The sequence below is a fragment of the Prionailurus bengalensis genome, chromosome B3 (assembly GCF_016509475.1).
Source record: "Prionailurus bengalensis isolate Pbe53 chromosome B3, Fcat_Pben_1.1_paternal_pri, whole genome shotgun sequence".
NCBI classification, from domain to species: domain Eukaryota; kingdom Metazoa; phylum Chordata; class Mammalia; order Carnivora; family Felidae; genus Prionailurus; species Prionailurus bengalensis.
In genome coordinates this window covers 18,324,412-18,341,760 of record NC_057355.1, presented here as the reverse complement: position 1 = coordinate 18,341,760, position 17,349 = coordinate 18,324,412, and the positions used below count along the sequence as shown (strand labels likewise).

The 17,349-nt window shown below is 35.1% G+C and overlaps 1 protein-coding gene across 1 annotated transcript in view; it reads right to left on the bottom strand.

Moving 5' to 3' along the window:
• Positions 1 to 17,349, bottom strand: part of MEF2A (myocyte enhancer factor 2A) — a 165,434-nt gene that overhangs the window by 80,575 nt on the left and 67,510 nt on the right. The window contains 1 exon segment of the mRNA XM_043554788.1: positions 11,900 to 12,090. Within this exon segment, the coding sequence (XP_043410723.1) occupies positions 11,900 to 11,953 (54 nt within the window). The 5' untranslated portion in view covers positions 11,954 to 12,090.

The following is a 17,349-nucleotide window of genomic DNA, read 5'->3' as shown; positions in this document are numbered from 1 at the left end:
TGCTGATAATCAAAAACACCAACAACACTAAACTCTGGCAAAGATGTGGAAAAATAGGAACACTCAGTCACTGATGGTGGGAAAACAAAATGGTACAGCCACTTTGGAGAACAGACTGCCAGTTTCTTACACAACTAAACATACTCTTACCATACAACCCAAAAATCTCACTCTGGTATTTACCCAAATGAGTTGAAAAACTTCTGCCCATATGAAAACCTACAAATGGATGTTTATAGCAACTTTTAATTCGTAATTGCAAAAAGGTGGAAGCAACCAAAATGTCCTTCATTAGATGAATGGATTAACAAACTGTGGTACATCTAGACAATGGAATATTATTCAGTCCTTAGAATCAAGCCAAGAAATGACACACAGGAACCTTAAATGTATCATTACTAATGGAAGAAGACAATTTGAAAAGACTACATACCACATGATTTGAACTATATGAAATTCTGGAAAAGGCAAAACTATGGTCAATAAAGAGATGAGTAGTTTTCAGGGGTTAGCAGGAGGAAGGCATGGACATGTTGAGTTCTGTAGAAGATTTTTAAAACAGTGAAACTATTCTGTATGATATTATAATGGTGGATGCATGCCATTATACATTCATCAAAACCCCACAGACCGTACAAGAGTGTACAACACCGAGAGTGAACCTTAAAGTTAAACCCATGGATCTTGGGCAATGATGGTGTGTCAGTGAAGGTTTAACGATTTAACAAATGTACCATACGCTGGTGTGGGATGTTGAGGGCAGGGAGGGGGCGAGGCTGTATACTTGCGGGAACACAAAGTATATGCAAACTCTCTACTTTCTGTTCAATTTTTCTGTAAATCTAAAATTGCTCTTAAAAAAAGTTTATTTTAAAAATGGGTAAAAAAAAATAAAAGTCCATAAGGGTACCTTTAAATAGTCTTTAGAATTGTGAAACAATTTTCTCTCTTCATCAATACCTATGATACGTTTTTTGTCCTATGAACTTTGTCTAATCATTGATCTAGACTTAGAATCAATCATTACAACAGCTAGTGAAGAAGCTGAGGATCTCTAACACAATGGAAAGTAACTGTTTCCACCACAAACTTTTGTCACAGGCATAAAATTAATTGACTACACTATTACATTACAGCTATAATGTATACATGTAAAAGAGAAGCAACAATGAAAATGCATTTCACTGTACAATTCAAAGATGTTCCTTATTTTTCAATAAATTTCATTTCCTATGTAGCATGAAAAAATTAAAATGTAGTATAAAAGTTTTCATTAAATTTAGGCAAGGTGTCTGTTTTCTTCCTTTTGGGAACATCAAATGAATTTTCTATCTACACGTCTTAGTATTTAACTACTTTACTCTCCTAATTTTATAGAGATCTGATCTCCTTAAAATTCTTAAAACCTTGTATTTCCTTTGTATTTTTCCGTATACAAAGCACAAAGCACCACATACGACATAACCACAGAAATATCCTGTTTGCTAGTGAGCTGACTGAAATCAGGGTTGAGAAAAAGGTTTTTTTTAATTTGAATTTTTTTTAACGTTTATTCATTTTTGAGAGAGCATGAGCGAGGGAGGGGCAGAGAGAAAGGCAGACACAGAATATGAGGCAGGCCCCAGGCTCTGAGATGTCAGCACAGAACCCAACACAGGGCCCAAACCCATAAACCATGTGATCATGACCTGAGCCAAGTCTCACCTGAGTTCAACAGACTGAGCCATGCAGGCGCCCTGAAAGTTTTTTTTATTAAAACTTTCATTTGACTAGAAAATTTAATTAGCGGGGCGCCTGGGTGGCGCAGTCGGTTAAGCGTCCGACTTCAGCCAGGTCACGATCTCGCGGCCCATGAGTTCGAGCCCCGCGTCAGGCTCTGGGCTGATGGCTCAGAGCCTGGAGCCTGTTTCCGATTCTGTGTCTCCCTCTCTCTCTGCCCCTCCCCCATTCATGCTCTGTCTCTCTCTGTCCCAAAAAAATAAACGTTGAAAAAAAAAAAAAAATTAAAAAAAAAAAAAAAAGAAAATTTAATTAGCCAAAACAATCCAGCCTGTGTGGTACTTATTTATATGAAAGTTGTACCACATATCCAAAATAATTTTTATGAACTATTTTTGAATACTGGCCTACATTTGATATTTTCAAATTCTCAGCATGAAACACAAATTACAAGTTGGATAAAAAAAAATCTCAACATCTATTGAAATATCTGTTTTTACAAATAGATTTTGGGAGCTAACAAAAAGAAAATGGAATTCAGTGGGAGAAAACAGGAAAAAGAAGGAAAGGATACTGATTACTTTTTAAGGTAAAACCATTCTGCCTAGGAGATTAGATTGTACCAAAATAACAAGATACAAAGCAAGAAAATATATTTTGCCCCTACTTTAGAGTTTGCAGTTACAAGTTTTTGGTTGTCATGCAGGGATTTTCCTTCTCAATTCAGCTTTACAATACATCTAAAAGTGAGTATCAGTCTCCTAATAAGTATACTGTTAATTAGTAATGTGGCAATACAGCTACATTTCAGCTCATAAATTTCACATGAAGCAGGTAACATAACCTAAAATTCAGCTACTTAGAGAATACAGACTACCTAATTACAATTTAATATTTAATTTATTATTCCAAGACAAGTGCTATTTTTAAGCTGAAGATCGAAATTTCATTAAAAGGACAAATTTGTTATTTTAAGTTCAAGAGAAATATTTATTTTCAATTCGAAATGGAAGAATGAAACCATGTTTACTCCTCTTGTAAGTCACTAAAAACATGAATGAATGAATGAATGAATGAATGACCGACCAACCAACTATGGGTTTTCTTTAAGGAAAAAGTAAGGCCTCCAAAGCATAAATTTTTATCTGCCAAACTGGAGAAATTTAAATACAAATGAGATTCTTCACAAAAGTAACAATGTCACAGCCCTGTGAAGGTCTAGCCAAAGATCCTTTGATTAGTGCTGTAAGATTCAAAAGTGAGGTAAGATCTTGAAAGAAGTGAGGGAAGAAAACCAATAAAGACCCTGTTTTAAGTACAGAATATTAGGGGATGTAAAACCAAAAAAAAAAAAAAAAAAAAAAGAGAGAGAAGTCTCCTTTGCTAGTTTGTACCTAAGATCATTGCTAAAGGTAAGAGATAGCATAATGACCTAAAAAGTAAGCCAGTATCACTCAGAAAAGAATCAGGGAAAAAAAAAAAAATCATGACAGATAAAAACCACAGTAAGGAAATTCAAAGAATTGAAACAGAAATAAAACATTAAAATGAATAAAGATGTTGGATATGGTCAACAGATAATAAATACTAAAAAAGCACAGAACAATTGGAAAAGAAAAAATATTTGTTTAAAAATAAAACCATGTTAGAGAAATTACTGCCTGTGCTCTCTTCTAGGATTTTTATAGTTTCACATCTCACATTTAGGTCCTTAATCCATTTTGAGTTTTTTTGTGTGTGTATGGTCTAAGAAAGTGGTCCAGTTTCATTCTTTTGCATGTGCCTTTCTCTGACACTGGTCATAGCAACATCCTTCTAAATATGTCTCCTGAGGCAAGAGAAATAAAAGCAAAAATAAACTATTGGGACATATTGGGAGAAATAAATATTGGGACTATTGGAAGAAATAAAAACTTTCTGCATAGCAAAGGAAGCAACTGACAAAACTAAAAGACAACCTACCAAATGGGAGGAGATATTTGCAAATGACATATCCGATAAAGGGTTAATATCCAAAATATACAAAGAACTTTTACAACTCAACACCCAAAAAACAAATACTCCAATTAAAAAATAGGCAAAAGACATGAACAAACATTTCTCCAAAGAACACATTCAGATGGCCAACAGACACGTGAAAAGATGCTCAACATCACTCATCATCAGGGAAATGCAAATCAAAATCACCATAAGATAATCACCTCACAGATATCAAAATGGCTAAAATAAAAAATGCAAGAAACAACAAGCATTGGCAAGAACATGGGGGGAAATAAAGAACCCTCATGCACTCTTGGTGGAAATACAAACTGGTGCAGTCACTGTGGAAGACAGTATGGAGGGTCCTCAGAAAACTACAAACAGAACTACCCTAAAATCCAATAATCACACTATTGGTGTATTTACCCAAAGAATACAAAAACACTAATTCAAAGGGGAAGGGATATATGCACTCCTATGTTTACTGCAGCAATATTTACAAACTATGGAAGCAGCCCAAGTGATTGATGAATGGATAAAGAAGGTTTGGTATATGTATACAATGGAATATTATTCTGCCATGAAAAAAGAATGAAATCTGGCCATTTGCAACAATGTGGATGGATCTAGAAAGTATATTTCTAAACGAAATAAGCCAGTCAGGGAAAGACAAATACCATATGATTTCATTCACATGTAGAATTTAACAAAGAAAAAATTTAACAACAACAACAACAACAACAAAAAACAACAAAAGAAAAAAAGAGAGACAAACCAAAAAACAGGCTCTTAACTATAGAGAACAGATGGTCACCAGCGGGGAGGTGGTCACCAGCGGGGGCTGGGGGGGGGGGGGCACGGAATGAGTGAAACAGGTGAAAGGGATTAAGATAAGAGTACACTTTGGAGCACCTGGGTGGCTCAGTCAGTTAAGCGTCCAACTTTGGCTCAGGTCATGATCTCATGGTTTGTAAGTTAGAGCCCCACATCAGGCTCTGTGCCGACAGCTCAGAGCCTGGAGCCTGCTTCAGATCCTGTGTCTCCTTCTCTCTCTACCCCTCCTATGCTCACAATCTGTCTCTCTCTCCTCAAAAATAAATAAACATTAAAAAAAAAAAAAGATAAGAGTACACTTTTCTTGATTAGTACTGAGTAATATACGGAACTGGTGAATCACTACACTGTAGTGATTCACTACTGGATGGATTAGTCTATTAAGCATCTGACTCTTGGTTTTGGCTGAGGTCACGATCCCAGGGTCATAGGATTAAGCCCCACATCAGGCTCCTCCTCACTGAACGTGGTGCCTGCTTAAGATATATACTCTCCCTCCCTCTCCACACCACCCTCTCCCCTGCCTCTTCTAGCTCCTGAGCTCTCTCCAAAAAAAACAAAACAAAAAAAAGTATAGCCATACCAAATGAAAGAAAACAAAACAACCAAAATATTGAAAAGGCACATAATTTCCATGCACACACAAATGATAAATAATCAAAACTCATGGCATAGTTAAGTTACTAAATGTCAAGTCACTTGTTAGGAGAAGAGAAATACATACTCAGTCTGATACTGGCAAAGCTCAAAGCTGAATACCTTGAAATCATCTCTGCAACGTTCTAGGGAAAAGCAATGGGGTCCTAGAATTCATTATACCTACCCAAGTCATATTTCAAGTATAAAGCAACAAACACTCTCAACATAAAAGTACTCAGGAAGTATAGCACCTATAAGCTCTTTTTGGAAGAAAAAACAAAATAGAACTCCTTGCTGAAAAAGTCCAGTCATCTAAGTAAAATATAAATTGAAAGACACTGGATTTTTTTCAGTTTTGTTCAATGCTGCATACTCAGCTTCTAAAATGCCACATGGCACTGAGTGGTGCTAAAAAATTCTCTAAATGAATCCATAAACCAGGAAACAGATTAAAACAACAAAAGAATGCAAAAGCCACAGTAAAGGACCAGTGATAATCAATGAATCCTTTCTATTTAGAACTACAATTAAATAACTGTGGAAATTAGGATTACAGAACAGAATACAACTACTAATTTTAACAATATAAAAAATTGTCAATTCAGATTTCTGAGAACACGTTGATACAGGATCTACCTCCCTCGGAATTAACCCAGTGGAACTAAAAGTATTATGAATCATAAGGAATAGTGGAGAAAAGTGTCAGAAACCCCATATTATGCTGGAATATGTACTTGGTGGCTGGGGGGGGTGGGGCGGTGCAGGAATGTCATGTGTGGAGGCCAGTACCCTGAATAAGAAACCCCCCGTAGGGTTATAAGAAGACAAATTTTAAAAAGAACAGCTGTGGTTCAGCCTTGTAACTCTCCTCTTCGTTCCTGGGACACTCAATGCCTGCCACTTCATAACAGGGATTGGCAGCAGTGCTGGTGCAAACAAATGTCCTCTAGAGTAACATCAGAGCATCACAGAAGCACTGTTTAAGAGGAGAGTCAAAAAAACACAGGCAGGAATGGATTAACCTTTGGCACTGATTTCCCAACCATTCTTAATCAAAACCTGCAGGGTTCGTAGATTTCCATCTAGAGAAAGTAGATCTTCCAATGTTCTGTTCCTTGGGGGACTCAGTGTAAAGCTATAATCTGAGGAGTTCTTGAAGGATACAAGGAGTGATATGATGGTGACATTTTTGATGCCTGAGGCCCTCTAACAAATTAAAGTCAGTTAACATGGTATAAAATAGTCTACATATACAAACAATACCAAAGAATAAAATCCAAGTACACTGGCAAGTCAAGAAATATGCAGACTAGATTTAAAAAAATCCAGCCATATGCTACTTATAAAATATACAGATAAAGCATAAGGACACAGTAAGGCTGAAAGCAAATGCAGAGAACTAGACCATATCAAGAAAATATTAGCTAAAAGAAAGGTGTAGCTGTATTAACGTAAAACAACGTAGATTTAAGATGAGCATGCCTCACTGAGAATAGACAATATATTGAGAATATATTGAAACATTGACCATACAGAATATATTGAAAAATTGACCAAGAAGGTAGAACAATTCTAAATATGTATGAGCCTAATGAAATGTCTCAAAATATATAAAACAGTACATATTAAACTAATAAAATACAGAAAGAAATTGACAAATCTGCTTTTAGGTAAGATGGAGCAACTGGTAGAAGACCAAAGAACTCACTGAGATATACCACATAAACAAAATAAAATACAAAAGAGATCTGTTTAAAGACCCTGGAAAGCTGCTGAAGGAAGAAGGATTTACGATGCCAAGATTCTAGAGGGGTGAGAACCTGCCTGATGTAAAACGGTGTTCTGTGGCAGCTTTTCCCCTACCGGCCTTTACAGATGCTGGGTACAGGGCAACTAAGCTTCCAGCCTTTGTTTGCACAGTGGATACAGAGCTCTGATACAGAGCTTTTGTCCTAGGTTTTGAAAACACAAAACTGAAGACTCCAGGGGTCAATAAACTAGTGAGAAGGGAGGAGTAGAAGCTGAGGTGGTCACTCTGAGGCTGCATGGGGTAGGAGGTTAAAAAGAAAAGCAGAAAGCCTCAAAAAAGTAGAGTGGAGTTTTCTGTAATCTTCCAATGCTGAGAAAACAAGAAATTTAAGAAATGCTCCAAGGACTGGGCCCCAAGAACACACTGGTATCAATGTTGAAAGCTTTGAAAGACTACTCACAAAAGTAGCCTCCTTTAAGGGCAACCAAAAGCTTCATTCAAAACTGCAGCCTAGCTTCCACTCAGGTCAATCTCTAGTTGGTCTAAGATACTCAGTACCTAATTTCAATGGTAAGAGGGAAGGTTAAATCATTTCTGCAAGAAAGTACCATAATAATGAATATCTATATCTTTCATATACAGTGTCTAATAGCTCATGAAAAACCATTAAGACATGTCAGAAAAAATGACCATATATTTGAAAACAAAGAGAAAAGGGGATCACATATGACGCTACAGGTAATCCAGATATAGGAATTAGCAGACAAAAAAACTCTATGATTAGTATTTTCCAAAAAATAGTGGAAACTGGATAAAATACATGAAAAGATGGGCCATTTCACCAGAGACCTGAAATCTGTAAAAAGAAAAACAAAAAGAAATTCTATAATTGAAAACATAATACTAGAAATTGTTACTAGGTGTTTTAATAGCTAATTTTTAAAAAAATTAAGTAAAAGATTACTAGAGCACAGAAAACAGATTACTACAAAACAGGCCATTCGCTACAAGACACTCAGGGGGAAGGACAGAGAAAAAGAGTAAGAATTCTAGGAGAAAAAAAGCATAAAAAATATATGAGACATAGTCAAAAGGACTAAGTTACATGTAACTGGAATCCCAGAGGAGGAAAGAATCCAGCACAAAAAATATTTGAAGACAGCACAATAAAAAATTTACTACCCACGAAAAAGTAAAAATCTTAAAAGTAACCAGAGGGGGGAAAATGCATTATCTTGAAAAAAGTGGGGTGGGGGGGGTTGGTTACTGAAAGCTGGTCTCTCCAAAGAAATTGATGTAAGTGATAGAAGTTAAAAGACAATTGCTTTAAAGTATCAAGAGACTATTAACTGTCCACCTAGAAATCTATAACCAATGAAAACAGCTTTTCAGAACGAAGATGATGTAACTCCATAAAAAGCAAAATTGGGCAAAGATTTGAATAGATATTTCTCCAAAGAAACAGCCCCACATGTGTATGATTACTTGATTCATGACAAAGGCAAGCAGTGAAGAAAAGATGGTTTTTGCAATAAACTGTACTGGGTCAGCTGAATATCCATCAGGAAAACAAATCTTGACCCCCAAACCTCAAATCACACACAAAAATAAATTCCAAATGGGTAACAGATCCAAAACATAAAAGGTAAAAAACAGAAAAAAGCATAGGAAGAAAATCATCATGGCCTTGTGATAAGTAAATATTTCTTCAGCATAACACAAACAGCATTAACCATAAAGGAAAAAAAGGAAGGCAAACTGGACAACATTAAAAGAAAAATGAAAAAGTGAAAAGGCAAGCCATGGTATGAGAGAAGTTACTTGTAATGTACATAATGAACAAAACGCTCACATCATATTATACACAGAATGTATGCTAATTAATAAGAAAAATATAGTCAGGTAGCCCACCAGGGGGAAAAAATGAAGTAAACAGTAAACATCTTTTCATAAAAAATATGAAAAAGTGATCAACTTCATCAAAAATCACAGAAACTTAAAATTGAAATGTTACTTTTGCTCACCTACCATAATAGCTAAAAGGAAAGGGATAAAAACTAGTATTGGTGAAGATTTAGGGCAGCTGAAACTTTCACACACCATTAGTGTAAATTATAAATCAGCACAATCACTTTAGAAAACTCTTGCTATTAGAGCTGATCACAGGTATACTCTGACTTAACCTGTACACCTCGGAATATACCCAAATGTTCATGTGTACCAAAGACACACATAAGACTAATCAAAAGAGCACTCTTCATAATAGTCTCAAAATAGAAAACAACCCCAAAGTCCATTTACAATAGAAAAAATAAGAATATAGGTTGTGGTCTATCCACACAATGGAATATTATTTGTTAATGAAAATGTACCAAATATATCTACATGACATGCAACAATAACATTAATTTCACAAACATGATGTTGCACAAAGGAACACATGCTGCTCACATAAACTCAACAAGCATAATAAATCTATGTGTCAGAAGTTAGGTTAGTGGGGCAGAGAGGTAATGACTTGGGGAGACATGACAGAGAGAGTTTCTGTGGTGGTGGTGCACTGGGATATGCTGGCTACATGGCCATGTACTTTTTGCAATAATTCACTCAGCCACACTTAGGACTTGTGTTCTTTTCTTTATACTTTAATACAAAGTTTACTTGTTAAATAGAAGTGTATTACACCAAGAAGGACAAACACAAGGTTTCACCAGAAACTCCCAAATGGAAGTGAAGTGAATGAAAGCTTCCAAGTGGAAGTGAAGTGAAGCAGCTCTTTAAGTGCATGATAGTGTCACCACCGAGATTTTTCATTCACTGTTCTAAAGACTTGAAGTGTGATTTTATCTTACTAGCTCAAAAAATCCAATCATTAAAACCTGTATATGCTGTACCTCCTTCTGTACTGCTCCCTGAACTACCCCAACCAGAGGCTGGTGCTTCCTTCCATAAACTCTCCCATCACCTAAGCTTACCTTCTGTTTGCCATATAGTTAAATCTTCTGTGTTGCCTATATATTTTTAATGAGTTCCCAGTGCTTAACACAGTCTCTCCCAGAATCCGTAGGTATTCAAATGTGGATGAATAAATGACATAAATTCTCTTCTGCACAGAAACGTTTTTCCCATTTTAATGCAAGAATAATGGAACTTTTAACTCAGAATCCACAAATTCAAAATGATAAATTATGTCTATGCCTAATCAAATCTGAAAAATCAATTGCCCAACTACCTATTCTGTTTCTTTTCTGCATTCTTGGCCAAAATCATCTAAGAAAACATTCAGACACCCTTGCCCCATTTGGCAGCTTGGCAAGAAGATGACCTAGCAGGTAAATTCAACATATTAATAGGCTAACTGTAGTTGCTGAGTTATAGTGGCAGCCTCCATCTTTTAAACAAGATCATTTCCTTAATTAACAAATTCTTTACACTGTTACTTACATAATCCTAGCTCCCCTTTTCCTATTCGTCATATTCCTCTAAACATGCGGGGCCTTTTCCACTGGTAGATCCAGTGTACCTATGCTGAATTTAAGCACAACTCTCTAAGGGATAAAGAGAGTCTAAGGAATGTTATGTGCTTTGCCAGTTTCTGCTTTTATGTTATTCCCTAATAAACATATTTTACATTTATATTGTGTGTGTTTCACACACAATATAAGGTGTAGAGATGTGCCTCATCTACAGGTCACAATCTTCAAGTTTATGAAGGGACATTTACTTACAACCTTGCTTAGAACCATCCCTTTGGAATGATGGAATGGTTATTTTATCAGTCTTCCCTATTTTATCAACCTTCATAAAGAATCATACTGCGTGAGCCTTACCCTTTAGCTAAAGAATCTTCATTAGATGAAACAACAGTTCTCTTTAATTTGGTCTATAGGCAACTCTAATCACTTCCACTAACTTCTCTACTAGCAGCTCAGCTGAGTTTTGTCTACAATTATAACTGTATTACCAAGTGAATTACTACTCAGACTTTGCAGAACATGTCTTTAATACTGTTCTGTTCTTGGTAAGCTTCCAGAAACCAGCTTTTCTAGACATTTCCCCGGAAAGGCAACCTTTCCAGAGACAGCATCTCTCCCTCCTGCATATGCTCTGAATACTAGTTCACTTACAATATTCTATGAAACCATTTTCCTTCTTTTTTCTAAACCAAGGGCTTGGCAACTTTTTCTTAAAGGCCAGAGACTCAAGATTGTAGGCCTATGGGCCATGCAGTCTCCAGGGCCCCTACTCAATTAATGTTGTTGTAATGTGAAAGCAGCCATAGACAATAGGTAAACAAATGCACATGGCAGTGTTCTAATGATTTATTTATCAAAACAGCCAACCAGACCATGGTCCATAGTTTGCAAATCCCTGCTCTAAACTCTTACAACTTCTGGTCTTCACTTCATATATCAGTATTATTATAATTATCCTGAATACTTGTAAGAGTTTATTGACATTGGTGCTGAAAATTAGGTTTGGTATGTTTTATCAATTAAAACGGAGATAAATACATAAAAGCTTTAGAAATGTTTGTGATGAGTTAGAAAAAGAATTTTATTTCTTGGTTAACCAGAAAATTTAACTGACCAAAACACATGCACTGATAACTACAGTTAACTTAGGTATTACCTAATTATGAAAATAGAGGTGATCATTTATAATAATGACCAATACATAAACAAATATATTATGATAAATCTACATAATTGACAGTAACAGTGGGACTACAGTGATCTTGCTTTTCTTCTTTTTCCCCTGTTTTCTATAATTAACATCTATGATTTCTACAATAAGGAAAAAAAGTTTAAGACACATGACAAGCGAAAATGTTTATTAAAATTTTTTATTTAGTTTGGAAATAAAAATATTTAGACTTGAAATTAAGTTTAAGAAAAATTCAAACCAATCTACCCTATGATCCTTTTTAAAAAATATTCACATCAATTAAATAAATAAGTTGAAATTTTCATTTACCTGTCGGTTCCTTTCATCCATTATGCGTGTGATTTGTATTTTCTTCCGCCCCATTTTCAGTCACCTTTCCTTCCTTATATTCCAAATATTTAATTCAAAATTAATTTTCTTCAATACCCTAATGCATCGTACACAGCTTCTATTATTTCAGCTTCTAGTCCAAGGGCTACAGCTGAAATTTTCTATAAGATCTAAAAGAAAACACAAATTAGAAAATTTAAGTTCTATAAGTTTGCAAATCATGAAAATGTTATACAAATTTCAAACCTGCTTCTATGCTGCACATGGGCAGCATTATTAGTTGAAATTCCTGGTTATATAAAATTGGTAATTAAGTTGAAGCTTTGTTAACTTTACCCCTAAAATATCTCTTGAATCTTTTAGTGCCTCTAGCTCTGGCTGAAAAGAGTACAATTATAACCTTCGAGTTTTTCTCAATGCATATAATAATAGCAACAACAAGAGCCAATGCTTACTGGGATTTTTCTATGTGCCAGGCACTTTTCTAAGTACCTGCCATGTCTTAACTCATTCAATCCAAACTGAAATATTCTTAGTTACAATTACCATCTCCATTGTATAAATAAGGATATTGAGGCACAGAGATGCTCAGTAATGTTTCTAAAGTCACACACAGTAAAGGGAAGAGCTTGGAATATGAACTCAGGGACTCTGGCTCCAAAACTTCTCTTTAACATTATAGAAAATCCCTGAAAGTTTCTGATGGCCTCCATGTCAAAGGATGATCTGGGTAGCCCCAATCTACCTTGACACACTATTCTTGCAAACTGTCCTAGCCACCACCAAAATTACTATCTGTCAACCCACAAAGTCACTATACGATTTCATAATAATATCCACTTAAATGAAATACTGTTCCTTTAGCCATTTAATAAAATCCTCCTAATCAGTCAAGATTCATTTCCCCCTGATAGAGTAAACGATAGCACCTTACTTTGTGGGTATGTGTATGACAAATTCCAAGTCCATTTTCCTCTGAGACTATGAATCCTTCAAGAGCAGGATTTTTTTATTCCATTTATCTCTGTAATTGAACGACTGGCAATGATATAATCTGTCATGTTCTGAATAATAGTTTTGTCAAAAACCTAATGTTTCCAAAACTTACATAATAAAATATTTACAAGGGCATGGAAGATAAATGCTAAAACATTCACAATAATAAATGCTCAGTGGAATTCTATTAAAGTATTTTTAATACTGTGCATGTATACCCATAAAACTTCAATAGTACTGCCCAGCAAATCCATGTTTGATTAAACCTGGCTTTTGCTCAAAAGCATGAGTTTTTCAATTCTTATCAGTACCATTATTACCACAAGCATGGCATTTCTTACATATCTTCCCTCATACTCATTTCTCCATTCATGTAAACATTGATTGAACATCTATTAACAAGTGATAACCTATTAATTGATCATGTACTTGCAGAAAAATGTACTTCCTGACACTGTACTAGGCACATAGGGTAAAATGGTCCAAAAAGGTGGGGGGGGGGGCATGATTTCTGATCTCACAGATTTCACAGTTTAGTAGGGGAAAACAGACATTAACCAAACTATATATAAATGAATCTGTACAAATCAAAATGAGGAAGTTCATTTATCTGACCTAAATTCACAAGTTAGGGAAGGCTTCCTTGAGAATGTGCCTCATACCCAAACCTGAGTATGAGAGTGTACACACTAGTCAGAGAGAATAGCATGTGCAAAAGCCCCGTGACAAGAAGAAGCAGAAAACAGAGAAACTGAAGGATGGCAAGTCACTGGTGGGAACCAATCAAACAAGCAGCTGTGCTGTAGAATGTTTTTGTTTTCTCAGGAGACCGTAATATAAACCAATAAAAGTCAGCTTATTCAAATCATGTTCCCTAACAGATCAAGCTGCATCCAATTACCGTTACAAAAACTTGCAGTGTAGTAGGCAACATAAATACTCCTACATTTCAACACTAATGCCTATAAGGTATATGCAGCACTGCATTATCTGAGCATTTAGCTTTTGACAATGGTTGAGTAGGTTACTTCAAACCAACTTACTCTAAGAATGAGAAAAAAAGAAGAAAATTAATCTGTTTAAAATCACTGGAGAACTTTTAAGGCAGAATTGAAGGGTTGAGATCTGGAAGAAATAGGTTAAGACCAGACTTCAGACTATATATCCCTCTAGTCATTTGCAGATTCTTAGAACATTGACTGAGAGGCTGAGAAGCTAAACAGAGGTTTCAAGAGATCTATGGGTGGGATACAAAAACCGATTTAGGGCCTACCAAGGAATAGCCCCAGTAAACACACCAGGATTCTGGAGGGATCCAAAGGACTATGCCCTCAGTATAAAGGTAAACTAGAAATAGACCAGGCCATACAAGGGCAGTATAGCTTCAGATCATCTCATTCACTGATTAGATTAAGGTGATCTGGGCTATGTAGTGTGATTAGCTTAGCCTCATGCCAGTTAAATCTTCTGAAAAGATGTTAGCAAAAGTAAATCTTACCAGGAAAAAAGATAGTATCATCTAGAAATTCAAATGATTTTATGATTTCTATATGTCTAAAAGTAAAAAAATAACCAGTTAAGACCTGACTGAAAACTAAGATTTTAAAATGGCAATACAATTAGACCCACCGTAGATCCAGATAATGGTGTTATGAGAAAAGAACTTTAAAATAAGTAAATGTGTTCAAAGAATTAAAAAAAAAGAATATTACCATACAATGCTAAAAGCATAAAAAACATAGAACTGAAAAGCACAATACTGAAGACAAAAAATAAAAAAATTGATGAGTTTAACAATAGGTAGAATACAGCTGAAGAAAGAATCAATAATCCAGAAGATAGGAAAGAAGAAAACACCTACACTGAAGCCCAAAAGGGCAAGAAAATGGGAAATACAGAAGTGTGAAAAAACAGTAAAACATGGATCCAAAATACATGTAATTAGTGTCCCAGAAGGGGAAGAAATATTTAAAGACATACAGTTAAAAACTTACCAATGACATCCAAGATCTACAAACACTCAAGCGAAACAAATACAAAGAAAACCACAACTGAGGCATATCAGAGAAAAAAACGTGGGTGGAGGGAAAGAGAGACACACACAAAGAAAGATCAGCCACAGAGAGACCTTAAAAGTAGCCAAAAAAATAAATAAATAAAATAAAGATTAACTTTAAAAGCAACAGTAAGATTTACAGTTGACTTTTTCATGTAAGTAATGGAAGCCAAATACAGTGGAATGATATTCTCAAAGTGCCAGGAATGGGAGAAATCCCAAAGTAGAATTCTAGATCTGGCAAAAAATACTCTTCAGGGGAAAAAAAAAAAAAAAAAAGGCAAAATACAGACATTATCAGTCAAACAGAAACAACAAATTTAACATCAGAAAACACTGAAGGGACTTCTTCAAGTACAAGGAAAAACAGATCGCAGATACAGCTTGGATATTGCACCAAAAATTAAGTAAATACATACATACATACATACATACATACATACATACATACAATGAACAGGGTGAATATGTAACTCTAAATGAATAATAACTAAATAAAATAATACTTTGTAGAATTTTAAATATTACAATACACAAGAACAATAGCACATAATTGGGAAGGACAGTAAGCAAAGTTAAAAGTGTTCCAGAATCCTTTCATTTACTGGGAAACAGAAAACATACTTATTTACTTTTCAGACTTCAATAAATCAAAGATGCATGTGGTAATCTCTGGGGTAACCACTGCAAGAATAGTAAAAGTTCACTCAAGCTAACAAGCTAATAGAGGGGGGAAATGAGTTAATAATCCAAATTGTATGTAAAAAAACAAAACCCAATTATATGATGATTATAGATGATTACCTCTTAAATAAATGAGGATATAGAAAGACTGAAAGTCAAAGCATGGAGAACAATATACTGTGTAGAACACAAATCAAAACAAAGTTTTGTGGCTATACTTTATCACAGTAGATTTTAATGCATAAAATAAATACATGGCTAGAGATACAGTAGGACTTCATTACAATAAACGTTCAATTCACCAGAAAGCAATTTTAAACTTGAATGTACCTAATAACACTTAAAGTCAGGAATCTGTTCCTGAAAATCAGATATTCTACACAAAACCCTAACCAGGAGCTTATTTTCCAATACCTTAAATAGGAAAAATTATGTTACATATAAATTCATAATCCCCAAGCATTTCTCTTTTAAAACTTACTGAAATAGAGAAAATGTCCATTTACTACAGTAATTATCATAGTTAGGGTGTAAAATACATGACTTCATATGCGATAGATAGCTTTCTCACTGGCTTCGTTTCCTTTGCCACAATTTAACACTGTCTCAACATTTTTGCGCTTTCTACAGATTTAAGCAAAATTAAAGGCCAAATATGAATAGCAATTAGAAACTTATTAAAGACAAACACATATGGCAGATAACAGTTCAAAGGCTTCTAATATTGTAACCTCTTTCTTACTGCCAGCAGCAACAGAGATGCACATTCCCTCTGTTGACAGCACATGCTTCAAAATGGCTACATATGATTCTAATGTTCTACAAACTGCATTTGAAATTTCATTTTTGACTTTTCCCATATGTAAGTTTGTTAAAACACTGAATTATGCAGCTGTGAAAACATACTTTTTCTAAATAAACTTCAGCCAATATCAAGGAAACTAAGTGAAGTCCACAATTCTAGCAAGTTGATTTTAACACAGCTTTCTCAGTAACTGATGGAACAAGCACACCAAAACAAGGAACAGACCAGATGAAATAGAAACAGAAAAATACTTGAACTTTACAATTAACGACCTGACATATAGAACACTATCCCTAAAAAGAGCAGGAAATATATTCCTTTTAAGAGCTAAACAGATTTACCAAAAGTGAACCAAATCTGGATCATACACTGTTAACAAGTTTCAAAGGACAGACATGTTTTTTTGACCTCCAATGAACTAAGCTATGAATTGATAAAAATGTAATTTGAAAACACTTATATTGTGAAATGAAGCAGTGAACTTCCAAATAACCCCATGGGTCAAAGAAGAAATGAGTCAAAATTAGAAAATACTTTGAATGGAATGCTATTAAAATTACATCTTATCAGGGGCACCTGGGTGGCTCAGTTTGTTAAGCAGCCGACCTTGGCTCAAGTCATGATCTCGAAGTTCATGGGTTTGAGCCCTGCTCCGGGCTCTGTGCTGACAGCTCAGAGCCAGGAGCCTACTTCGGATTCTGTGTCTTCTCTCACTCTGCGCCTCTCCCACTCATGCTCTTTCTCTCAAAAATAAATAAACATTAAAAACAAAAAATTATTCTCTTAAAAAAATTACATCATATCAAAATTTAGGGGATGCATCTACAACCATGCATAAGAGGGAAATTGGTACCTTTAGAATACATATATGGAAGAAAAGCCAAAAAC